Source organism: Erpetoichthys calabaricus, chromosome 12 (genome assembly GCF_900747795.2).
Source record: "Erpetoichthys calabaricus chromosome 12, fErpCal1.3, whole genome shotgun sequence".
Lineage (NCBI taxonomy): Eukaryota > Metazoa > Chordata > Cladistia > Polypteriformes > Polypteridae > Erpetoichthys > Erpetoichthys calabaricus.
This window is the reverse complement of record NC_041405.2, coordinates 44,353,215-44,366,500: the sequence shown is the minus strand read 5'-3', so window position 1 is coordinate 44,366,500 and position 13,286 is coordinate 44,353,215. Positions and strand designations below refer to the sequence as shown.

General features: G+C 37.4%; 1 protein-coding gene across 1 annotated transcript in view; it reads left to right on the top strand.

Moving 5' to 3' along the window:
* Nucleotides 1-13,286, top strand: part of thoc2 (THO complex 2) — a 139,666-nt gene that overhangs the window by 46,212 nt on the left and 80,168 nt on the right. Inside the window, exons 19-21 of the mRNA XM_028815451.2 lie at nucleotides 511-607; nucleotides 4,503-4,620; nucleotides 9,079-9,258. Of these exons, the coding sequence (XP_028671284.1) occupies nucleotides 511-607; nucleotides 4,503-4,620; nucleotides 9,079-9,258 (395 nt within the window). The remainder of the gene's footprint in view (nucleotides 1-510; nucleotides 608-4,502; nucleotides 4,621-9,078; nucleotides 9,259-13,286) is intronic.

Sequence of the window (13,286 nt, the reverse complement as noted above, 5' to 3'; positions counted from 1 at the left end):
CTCCAGGCTCCTCACTGCCAGATAAAGAGACTTGAGCTCTGAGAATCTTGTTACAGACTCTGCTCCGTCGGTGAGGATAGCAGGCTGCTTGATGCTTGTGCTGATGAACACATTTACAAAACAAAAGACGCTGATGGAGAGGTGCGAAGGAATTTAAGGTGGCCCGGGATTGAGTTTTTTCATAGGCTTTAGGGATTTTAGTGTTAACTGTGTGTGCAGAATTTAAAAGTGTGCTAAGTTATGTTAGTAAATTGACTCTGTTCCTAGGATCTAGCGTTCATCATCACACGTGTTTGCTGTTGTATAAACCACACAGGTTCAACAATGCACAGATAAAGTCTGCAGGTGAAGCCCTCAAACTAAGTGAATACATATAATTGGGCAAGACAAAAATTCTGAAGTGAGGGCAATTGCTTTGGGTACACCCATGTTGTAAATGTGTTTTGTTTTTTGTTTGGTATTTGGCCTTTAGTCTAACACTGTTTTATTCATTCTTTCCTCATTTTAAAGGTCTTGCTAGTCTTTGTGGTTCAGTCTTAAGGAAATACCCAATTGAACTAGCAGGAATACTACAGTATGTAGCAAACCAGTTGAAAGCAGGGAAGAGGTATGTTTTTTTTTCTAATGTAATATGTCCAAAATGGTTTTAGTGTGTTAATATGTACATTACTGAAACTTCTCTTAAATAGTTTAATTGTTCAAATATGTTGAGAGGGAAAAAATAAATTATTTTATTAAAAACCTGTTTCAGCATTGTAATGTTTGTTATTTTCAAATGCACACCACATTGTGGATTAGAGTAGATGAGAAAAGCAAAATCAAAGATATGTTTAGAATGAATAGTTTACACGTACTGTATATTTACAATGTAATGTAATATAAAACAAGAAAACTTAACAAATTAAGAGTTGCATGACATTAAGCTATTTTACTGACAAATTAATCAAGATGATGGATTTCTGTGACTGGGATTTTACGGAATTTGTAATGAGAGTTTGTGATGTAGTAGAAAGATTATAATATCATTAAATATTTGCTCAATGCAGTAAGAATTTTAAAACTGTAATTTTTAAGAGCTTTGCTCAGTTCCTTTATGTTTATACACTACTAGTCCAGAGTTTTAGAGTAGCTCAATTTTACTTCAAAGTTTATCCTCCTGAAATGCAGTAAATGGTGAAAGTAAACCACTAGAGGTTTAAATTTAAAGCTTAGGTTAGTACAGTGTTTCCCAACCTTTTTGAGCCACGGCACATATTTCACAGAAAAATCACAAGGCACACCACCAAACAAAAATGTCACAAAAAGTATATTTATTGAAATATAATGAAAATCTAGTCTCAATTTACTTACTCAGTGTGAAACCTGGGCCTGTTTAGTTGAACACAAAGCTGATATTTTTGCAGGAATTAATGAAAGACCCACACGAAGATCTTCCTCAACAGCTCCGAGTCTCTTTTTTTCGTCTTTATAGCAGTCATGCTTGAAAAGCCCACCTCAAATAGATAAGTTGTGGAGAAAGGGAGCAGAACTGAAATATCTTTGTTTGCCAGAATGGGGAACTCCTTAGCACCAGTCAGCCAAAAACTGTCCAAAGGTAGATCAGCAAAGCTCAGTTTTAGACCACGATTTTATCTCAGTTCAGTTATTTCTTCCGGCTCCTTCAAAGTCATGTCCTTTCCAACTGCAATTGAGCTGTATGGGTTCCTAACCCAGTCAAGGCAATCAGTGGAAAGTGAAGGGAAATAACATGACAACTTCTGTTCAAGACTTTGCAGATGTTTACCTATTGTCTCACACAGTGCAGCACTATTGACACCCTGCCATTTCTGGGTGTGTGGGAACATGTTAAGGTTGGCACTTTCAACATGTTGTTTCCAGAGCTGCACCTTTCAAAAAAATCCCTTTATTTTATCTGTACTTGTGAGCAGGTTTTCATTTCGGCCTTGCATTCGTGTGTTCAGGTCATTCAGATGTTGAAATATATCTGCCAGATATGCCAGTCTTGCACACCACTCGTCACTTGAGTGCAACTTGGCGTCATCATACTTCTGATTTGTCGAAAACACTCAAGTTCCTCCTGCAGCTCCTACACATGGGCTAAAACTTTGCCACGGGACAGCCACCTGACCTCCGTGTGGAGCAATAACACTTTATGTTGCGCTCCCATTTCCTCACACAGTGATACGAAAATGTGACTTTTTAAAGGTCTCGTCTTCACAAAGTTTATCATGCGCACAACATCTTCCAGTATAGCAGTTAGGTCTGCCGGCAATGTCTTGGCAATGAGTGTTTCCCGGTGCAGAAAATAATGCGTCGCAGTGACATCTGGATGTTGCGTTTTACTCTGTTTACAAATCATTTGGTCTGCCTGAGCATGGCAGCTGCTCCATCGGTGCAAACACTTACGCAGTTTTGCCACTTCAGTCCTCCTTGTTCAAGGTATTCTGACACAACTCGAAAAATTTCCTCTCCTGTTGTTCTTTCTGGCAATTCCTTGCAAAACAAAGTTTTCTCTGATGATGTCTCCATGTACAAAGCACACATTTGCCATAAGTTGTGCATGTCCACTGATATCCGTAGATGCATCGGTTTGCAATGCAAATTTGCTACTAATGCGCAACTTTTCCAAAACTATCTTTTCAATGTCAGCATACATGTCTTCAATATGTCTGGAAATTGTATTATTTGAGAGAGGGACTTGGGCTATTTCTTTAACAGCGCCAGGGCCGATCATCTCTTTTAAGATAATTTTTCAGGCAGGCAGTATTAATGTCTCTGCTACAGTGTGTGGCTGTTTTGATTTAGCGATGAGTTCAGCAACTTGGTAGCTAGCTTTAAGTGCTTTCTCGGTCGTCTTGGTGGTTTTCCTCATTAACGCTGCCTGTTTCTCCGTCTGTTCACGCAGTTGAACAAAATAGTCCGTGTTCTTGTTTTGAAGTGATGGGTGTTTTGTCTGGAGATGGCGTGTAAGTTTACTTGGAACCATGGCACTGTTTGACAATTTTTTCCCGCACACCAGGCATAGTGGGATTGGCTCGGTTTGTTCCCCAGTATAAGTGAACTTTCATTGTATTGTCTTGAAAACACCTTTTTTGCTTTCTTCTGACCACTACTCATGCTAGGGCCTTCATCTGGGTCGGAATTTTGTCCAGGATCCAGGTCAGATTGACTACTTTTTCTTTTCAAATATTTATCCATCGCTATTAAATTTGGCGTTGCCTTACTTGCAGCATGACTATATACTTTCGTATTTCTGTCGTCGTCTTCTGTTTTACTGGCGGTTGGCAACCCACTTAATTAGAGCAAGAAGTTGTATTGCCCACTAGTGACAGGCAGAACAAACAGGCAGCCTTAGAGTACTAATCAGGTGAAATTGGATAATCTTCCATGGCACACCTGATGATTTCTCACGGCACACTTATGTGCCCCGCGGCACAGTGGTTGGGGAAACACTGGGTTAGCAAAAACTGAAAAAAGGAAATTTCAGAATATTACAAGCAATTAAAGTAAATTGAACCTTGCAAGTTGAAGCAAACAGTTTACACAGGTGTCCCAACCTCTCTTGGTTACTTTAAAGCCCTCTGTCTATCTTAAAGCAGAGTTGGAACAGACTGTATAAAGTTGTAAAAACCAGTGATAATGGAAAGAAAATGACAATTAACAAATGAAATGAGATTGAATTATTACCCTTAGAAGTATAGGACTTTTATTTAGAGAAACTGTAAAAAAAGTATCAAGGTGTCGGTGAGTATGGTGTCCTTTATAATCCAAAGGCAATTGGAAACTGCGTTAAACTGATAGTTTCTGAGGGTCACCAGATTGCATCATAGGCGCATCACAACACAACAGATTCAAGCATAACGTAATAGTGGTTGAAAAAAGAAAGTGTCAGTTTCTACTGTGAAGAGGAAACTTTGTGCTGCAGGTTTGACAGGGCGAATACCAGTAAGAAAGCCATACTTTAAAGGACAAAATAGGGCCTTGAAAAACTGACCATGGACTACTGCAGACTGGAAGAAAGTCTTTGGACAAATGTGTCAAAAGTTGAAATCTTTGGCTCATTACGCAGGGTGTTTGTATGCTGTTGAGTTGGTGAAAGAATGGTTCTTCAGTGTATGGCACAGAGTAACTAGCATTCTGAATCAAAGGGGTTACCACAGTTTAGTTATCAGCAAAAGGTGGCTACTTTGACGAATCTAAATGTGAACAAAATTTTTTACACTTAATGAATCTTTGACTTGTTTTTTTTTATTTATCATTGTTTATTTGTTCTATGCCTTGATATCATGAAACATTAAGACTTTAAACTGCATGCATTTCCATAATAACTAAAAAAAACTGAGGTGTTCTTAAACTTTTGACTGGTAGTTTAACTTGTGCATTTCTGCAGTAAAAATTACTGACTAGACATCCAAACATAACATTTTTGCAAAAATTGATGATCTACACATATACCAAGCATCTTTTGTTATTTTATTGTCAACAATTTTTGTCTTCTGTAGTTTTGATCTGCTGATTCTCAAGGAAGTGGTTCAAAAGATGGCAGGCATTGAGATTACAGATGAGATGACAACAGAACAATTGGAAGCTATGACAGGCGGGGAACAGCTGAAGGCCGAGGTAATAATAAAGAAGTTTAAGAAATTTAAAGGGTTGGAGGTGAAACCTAAAATGAATATTATTATAGGCAGATATAGTCATGTTGATCTACTATTGATCTGAATTGATGTATTGTTTACTGCCTGGCTCATCATGACAAATATTCCTGTTTATATTTGTGTTCAGAATCTGTGTCTAATGGGAAGGAAAAGAATAAAAGGTGAATGCTTTTAATGGAAGGATAACATGTTAGGCGATAATGCAGGATCTTCTATAATATTCCTTAAGACTGTTAAATTAGCCAAAACACTGTTTGAATATTAAAAATTGGTATGTATTCTAGTACATTTGAATATAGGTCACAACATTTGGGTACTACATTTGCATTTGTACTCTATGTACTACAAAGCATGATATGCCTATGACTTATGCATCCGTGAGAACCCTAACTACAAAGAGGACTATTTTCATTTATGTTAGGTAGAATGCCCAGGGGGGACTGGGCGGTCTCGTGGCCTGGAACCCCTACAGATTTTATTTTTTTCTCCAGCCATCTGGAGTTTTTTTTTCTGTCCACCCTGGCCATCGGACCTTACTCCTTTTCTATGTTAACTAATGTTATCTTATTTTAATTTTGTATTTTGTCTTTTATTTTTCTTTTCTTCATTATGTAAAGCACTTTGAACTACTTTTTGTATGAAAATGTGCTATATAAATAAATGTTGTTGTTATCATTTCTTAAGAGTTGCAGTGAAGAGCTGTTTTTTTGTAATGTCACATGTATTTGAAATCTGCAGTTTGCAGTTGCAAGTAACCTGTAACAGAACCAAGAAAGAATCTCTAGTGCTCAAACACATTGAAGACAGTGATTATTAATTTTTTCTTTTCCCTAGTTGTGTTCCTTCAGACTCCTAGAAAACATAGTAGTGCCTGCCCATCTCTTTTTTTAAATATACATTAAAGAACCGTCTTTACTTGGTTTACAATTGAAACAAGTTAATTTATATAGTGTGGCATTGTAGCAATTTTTAAGTGTTTTATTATTATTGTTTCACATGTACCCTTATTCTGTTCAGTTCACAAAAAAAATCTCTAAAATACTTGTTAATAAATAATACAGTGCAAAATATTATAGTAAAGGAGAAGAATCAAACTTTTTTTTCCGTTGTATTTGCCTTGTTGTTTGTTAAAAAAATGATACGCATACAAGAACTTCTTTCACTGGTTATTAATAACTCCTTACATTCATGTCTAAATGCATGACTGAATACTGGAATATTACAAGGTCTGAGTTATTGTGGGCTTTTGATCATTGTAATTTACTAGGCAAATCTGAAACTTTAACATTCATGCTTGACAATATGTCTGGCTAAATGTCTAGCACACCCATATATCTGCCCTACCATAAAACTTTCAAACCTACTCAGTACATGTCAGGTTCACATGGGGCTGACACTTTTCAAAATGCAGTTTAATGTAGAAAAGTTTAAAGCATCGTCACAGGCAAATTAAATTTTAATTTTAAATACAAGATGGATAATGACTTGCAGGAAAAATCCTCTGAAAATAATCAAGGGGTTTATGTTGACACAGTTAGGTTGGTCTCATTATCTAGGCAAAATGCAAAAACAGTTCAAAAGGCAAATAAAATGGACAGGACTCAAAAATTATGAGTCATTTAGAGTAATCTTTTCAAATGGCAGAATGAAGGGAACTGTTAAGGCAACTTTAAAAATTATTTTAAATAGTTGTTTAATGAGGTAACAATACACACATCATACAATAACATGTACCCAAACCTTCTTGCCAAATGGGCAATTTTACTAAAGTCTCTTTACCTTACCAAAATGGGATCTGCTTTAAGACTTTGACCCTACATATGTACTCGTATGGTTATGTAGAAACAATTTCTTTATTTATATGTTTGATTTAGCTGTGTCCTCACTTTTGTTAATTATTTTCATCACATGAGGCATAGCCTAAAACTTTGGCATTTTTTATTATTATATTTTATGCCTTTTAATTTTAAGACTTAAAGTGAGAAGGCTGCTTGGGGACCTAAACCAGTTCTTCAAATGTTATGTCTTGATTCATGTGTTTAGTGATTAAGGCGAAAATTAAGAGGAAGTGTGTTTTAAATGAAGGCAGGAAGCACTTCTTCATACACAGTGCTGGGGGAGTTTAGAGCAAATCTCATTGGGGGAAATAAATACTGAATGCATCAACATTTTTTTCATGAAATGTACTGCATTTTCAATGAAGCTATTCACTTGTAATTCTCACCAGACATTGGTATTAACTCAAGACATTCACAATTATAAAGAATTCACAACATTAAATGCTATAAATTAAGGTGTATATATAATAAAGTGGAATGACACAGGGGGAAAAAGTATTAAACACACCAATAAAAAGCAGTACTTAACATCTTATCTATCTTAACATCTGGAAACAAGTAACCTAATAAGATTTTGGAACAACGTAGGTTTTAGTTAACCAAACAAATGTGATGGACTGAATGGTTTTCTATTTTTGTCAAACTTTTATTTTTGCTGACAAATGCAGTAACTGTTCATTTGAAAACTGATCGAAACTTTCATTAGTGCTGTTGTGGAATGTAATACAGGATATTCAGACAGATAATTTAGATTCAAGCTTGAATGGGCAGATAGGCTCCCACTAACTCACATCATCCCTGAACTGGTTTAAGTGAATTTGATATTGTATAGGTGGTTGTATACACTTTGTAGCATTTAAAGAAATGAGCAAGGAAGTAGACTGATATCAATAATTAAACAAAATGTAGCAAACTAACATTAAATTTAACTAACCAAATTACTTCTGGGGCTGGTGGATAATCTTTTAGTAGACTCCACTTTTAAAACATATGGTAAGCTTCTGCATTAGCATAAGTATTTAATAGGTACAAATGGCTTTTATGTAGGCACTTTTCTTACATTTCCAAGTTAATTCTTCATATTGAGGCAGGAAGATGATACAAAAGCAGATCATAACCCTTCTAGAGTTCATTAAATCAGCTCTGAACAGGCCTCTACTGGAGAGCCTCCCTATAAGAAGCGGTGTGTTAAGCTCTGCCCACTAACCATTTTTAAGGTGCTATATAAATATAATGCAGCAGCATTATTTTTGTGTGATTTTTGGGAAGGGGGACGAAATAATTGGCGCTTAATGTCTATAATTTATGTAAAAAGTTCTTGATGGGGCTGCAAGATAATCTGGGTGTTGTGCACCTTGAACCTACTTTCTGTTTAAATATGTGGCATCAAATAGCAGCTCCCCCATCCATCGTCCAACCCGCTATATTCTAACATGGGGTCTGCTGGAGCCAATCCCATCCAGCACAGTGCGCAAGGCAGGAACAAATCCCTGGGCCCACTGCAGGGCACATACACCAAGCACACACTAGGGACAATTTAGGATCGCCAATGCACCCAACCTGCATGTCTTTGGATGGTGGGAGGAAACTGGAGCACCCGGAGGAAACCCACGCAGACACAGGGAGAACATGCAAACTCCACACAGGGAGGACCTGGGAAGCGAACCTAGGTCTCCTTACTGCGAGGCAGCAGCGCCACCGTGCCGCCCATACCAGCCCTCACTTTCATCAAAAGAAGTACTTCGGAAAAACAAGCTGTGTATTTTGTTTATGACTCGGATTCTGCACAGTTAGATAAGAATTTTTAACTGCCATAAGATAGGGACATTTAGAGTGATGCTGGATTATACACCAGTGTGAGGGGGAATGGTGTCTCATTCAGTGGGTATCCTCCACTTCCCATCATTGTTAATGCTGATATACTCCAGGCATATTCTGGCTCGTTCTTCGGTTTGGCTAAAAGACCATCCTCCATTGCAAAAGTGCGCTATTCAACCCTGCTTAAAATCTGTTAATTTCAGGAGTGGTGCACAGTGACATCTACTAGACTTGAACATTTCACAGAGTGCCGTATAATCACTATGCTTTGACAGCAGAGGATGACTTGCAGTACTATGTAACATCATTAAGTGCTTTATCATCTGCCCTCTATCTTTACTATATTTCTTTCTTCTAAACTGAATTCCTTCTGGGTGCTCATTTCTCAGTTGCTTTTGTAAGTTAATGATCAACAAACATTTCCTTTAGAGAAACGCATGCATTGCTTTTTTGAAAGTCTTTTCTTCCTGTACATACCTTATGCTCCTTTAACTAACAAGGCTAGAATCTATGCCCAACTGTATCACACATCAAGGGCTGACTTCTGATGCAGAGTTCCAGCACTTGGATAGTTCATGTAGTGGAGGGGTTCTCAAGACTTGTGTGTGGGCCATATCCACTGAAAGCTACAATGAAAGTCTCATGTGGAATGACACAAAAATTGAAGGAAAAGCCATGTTGTCCTTTATTGTGGTAGATTTATGAAGACTTTAGAATGCTATTAAAGTGGAATCTTTGCTAACAAATTTTTTTTTTTGCTCCAGGGAGCGTATTTTGGTCAGATCCGGAATACAAAAAAGTCCTCTCAAAGGCTAAAAGATGCACTTTTGGATCATGAACTTGCATTACCCCTTTGCTTACTAATGGCCCAGCAGAGGAATGGAGTTGTCTTTTTAGAAGGTGGAGAGAAGCATTTGAAGCTTGTTGGAAAACTCTATGATCAGGTATGTCTTCAGCAGGCCTGTTACTGTGCTAACTGAGCAGCACAGTCTGACTGTCCTACTGTAGAGTACAACCCCTCTCTTTTCCATGTAAATGTCATAGTGACCAACCAAGGGTGGAAACAAGCGTGATACACTTTCTTGGTATACTGTTTTAGATATTGTTTCTCATGTATCATACATGTGGTTATCAACAAGAGTCTGTATCCTAGATTTTTTCCTGTTAATTTTTCTATTTTCTTTGACTTTGCTCTTCTCCCTACTTGGTATTGGTAATACGTAGATTTTATCCTAAAGGGCTAGTGTGGCTGCACATTTTCTTCTTGCTATTCCTTACAAGATTTAAAAGAAGCTCTGTTAGTTATGAAACTGAATGTTCTGAAGGGCTTTCTGTTTTTGGATGGAATATTCCCTTAAGTTGCAAAGTTTTTTAGATCAGCAAAGGATATAAAAATTTGCTACTTCTTCCTTAAAGCTGTGTTCCCTGCGTGATTCTTCAATGTGAACTGCCTGATGATTGATTGTGTAATTTGGTTTCATATTCAAAAATTGGCCTTTTGACTACAGTTGAGGGTTAAAGGTACAAGATAGCCTTTGATTAAAATTCAACTGTTAAGCACATTTGTTTCACAAAAAAGTTTTACAAAACATTAGTTAAAAAGTGCATTTAAAGCACCTAGTTTTCTCAAAAAGGCTTTGTGTTTGTATATACATCATAGTTCCTTAAGAGTAGAGAGTGTTTGACAGACTGTTTAATGCAAGCTACTTCTGTGTCCTTGATTGTTTATGTGAGAGGGAGATTAGTACTTTGTGTGTTATTCCCATTGATGTCAGATTGCTGATAAAAATAAACAACTTGAAAATAAACTGCTTGTTTACAGTGAGTCTGACTGCTTTTCCACACTTCTCAAGCTTAATATGCTATAGCATGCTGTATGAAAGATGAAATTTAACTTCCTGTTTGGAGAATGTTTTTAGACATGCCTAATAGTATTTAAAAACCAATAATCAGTATAATACCCAAGCAAGTACCAGCTATTTATTTATTTCATTTACTTATTTATAAATACTAAGGTATACTAATAATATATTTCATTTATATAGCACCTTTCACACTGTTTCATTACATCATTGCCACATATTCAGAGGTGTATAAATAGAATTGTTTACATTGTCTTTAACTGCCACAATAAAAGTACTGCAAGCTTAAATGTATACCTTGATTGATGAAAACCCCACACTAGTTTACTGCTTTTGTAAGTTCTGGATAAGGCTAATTGGTGGTTTGATTTCATTTTGTGTAAAGCACCATTGTGAGTTTTTATACCGACTATATAAAAAAAAATTATCCAGTCAGGAATCTTGGTTTTTATTTTTTATAATTTTACTTAGGCTGTTTTTGTAAAGCATGGAGTGCTTATGACTCATCCAGTACTCCTTAAAGGATGCAGGTGAAATCTGCAGCTTTAAAATAAGTGTGACAGTTCAAAATGGAGCTCTTCACAAATTTTAAAATGAGCACAAGAAGTGTTAGGTAGTTTGCAGCTTGTTTGGAAGGCAGGTAAGATGAGCCAGCATTCGAGGTTGTAATGATAGCAGCAGCATTGGTCATTTTAAACTCTATTTATGTGATTTCTAATGGCTTCTGTCAGTCAGTGACAAGCCAGATCAAATCTGATCCTAAAATTAATCAAAACTAGCAACTAGTGAAATAGCATGACACAAATAGTACTGAGAACACAGAGGTTCTTTAAAAGGCTGCTTCCTACACAGCCTCCAGAAGTTGGACACACGGTAGACATCTAATTAAATATGACTCATCATAAGCATTGCATTTAACATTGTTTGAACTGAAAACGTGTATAAGATGTTCTGAATTCATGGTTGCATTTCAGATAATTTGCTTGTTTGAATTCTGTTTTTTCTTTCATATGTCTATACAGTCATCCCTCACCTATCGCGGGGGTTACGTTCCAGAGCCCCCCGCGATAGGTGAAAATCCGTGAAGTAGCGACCTATATTTATTTTATTATTTATACATATTTTAAGGCTTTATAAAACCTTCCCACACTCTTATAAACCTTTCTCACTCTCTTGTTAACCTTCCCCACGCTCTTATAAACACTTCCTATGCTCTTAAACACTTTCTGCATTCTTAAACACCGCAGACCAACACTGCACGCAGCAATCAGACGTCAATGTGTCTGCACTCGCTTTGTGAAGGGGGGCAGCTGAACTCTGAGCAGAGCAGAAATGGACTTTGTGCTGCTTCTGCCAAAATGCCTGCTTGTTGCTCTGCGCGTTTGGAAGGAGGAGGAGGAGTGGAGGTGTGAGGGCTGAACGCACGTTCGCTCAAACCCCCCTCCCCGGAGGCGCAGTACACTCCTGCCACTTAGCATTGTCAAGGGGGTGGGGAGCTGAATGAACGCTAAGGAGAAGTGGACTTTGTGCTGCTTCTCGCTCTGCGTGTCAATAATTTAAAAGCCTGTACATCACCTATTTTCCTGTCTCACTGTCTTGTCTTGCGTGAAGTTAAAATGTTTTATAATAGTGAGATGTTACTCATATCCTTAGCCCGACATCCACATATATGTGTTAACAAAGTGTGTTTTATAAGTTTACATGTGTTTAAAGCATGTGGGATGGGTATTTTAAGGCTTAAACTATAAAAATGTTTATTTATATGGTCTTTCTATATCGCGGATTTTCTCCTGTTGCTGATGGGTCTGGAACATAACTTCCGCGATAGGCGGGCAATCACTTGTATTTAAAAACCGCGAAGTCGTGAATCCGCGAAAAGTGAACCGCGAAGTAGCGAGGGATTACTGTATTTCTGAAAATTATTTTGAAGTGTTTTTGTACAAATAAATTTAATTTAAAAGTAAAACAATGCAGTAAGGTATTATTGAGTTAGATAGATACTGTAGATAGATAGATAGACAGAAGATCTATCTATCTGTCTGTCTAGATATAATTTTTATATACGAGGTGGGACCCAAAAATAACCGTAATTTTGTTGTTGTTAGGTTGGTACTTGTAGTACGTGGTGCAAGCGTCGTTTTTTTACGATGGCCGATTATCGTGAGCAACGTGCGGCAGTGAAATTTTGTTTTCTTCTTGAAAAAAGTGTTGCAGCAACTATTGTTATGTTAAAAAAAGCTTACAAAGAAGATGCTATGGGTAAAAGCCAAGTCTACGAGTGGTTTGGCCACTTTAAGAATGGTGAAATGTCGATTGAATACCACCAACGCCCCGGGCATCCTTCAACATTGCGAACCGATGAAAATGTCACCACAATCCGAGAATTAATTTATGAAAATCGACGTGGGACCATTGACGAACTTGTTAAGATTACCCAGTTGTCGTGGAGCTCGGTTCAGCGAATTTTATCGCAAGATTTGAAAATGAGAAGAGTTTCTGCAAAATTCGTCCCGCAATTGCTGACAGCAGATCAAAAAGAGCGTTGCCTGGAAACTTGTCGTGAAATGAAGGATCAGTTTGATAATGACCCAGATTTTTTTTCCAAAATTATTACAGGAGATGAATCGTGGTGCTACAGTTACAATCCTGAGTCGAAACAGCAGTCCAGTCATTGGAAAACCGCGAATTCTCCTCGAGCAAAAAAAGCTCGGCAGGTGAAATCAAAAGTGAAAATAATGTTGATTTCTTTTTTTGATGTCAAAGGTCTCGTACATTATGAATTTGTTCCAGCAGGTCAGACTGTAAACCAAGCATTCTACCTAGAAGTGTTAAGAAGGTTGCGCAACAGTGTGAGAAGGAAACACCCTGATTTGTGGGAGTCGGGCGATTGGTTCTTTCATCATGACAATGCATCATCTCACACTGCTCTCAGCATTCGCCAATTTTTGGCAAGAAATGGTATGACAACCCTGAACCACCCACCCTACTTACCGGATTTAGCTCCGTGTGATTTCTTTTTGTTCCCTCGAATGAAAAAAGACTTGAAAGGAAGGCGTTTTGCTGACGTCGAAGAGGTAAAACAAGAAACGACCAGAGCATTAATGGGCATT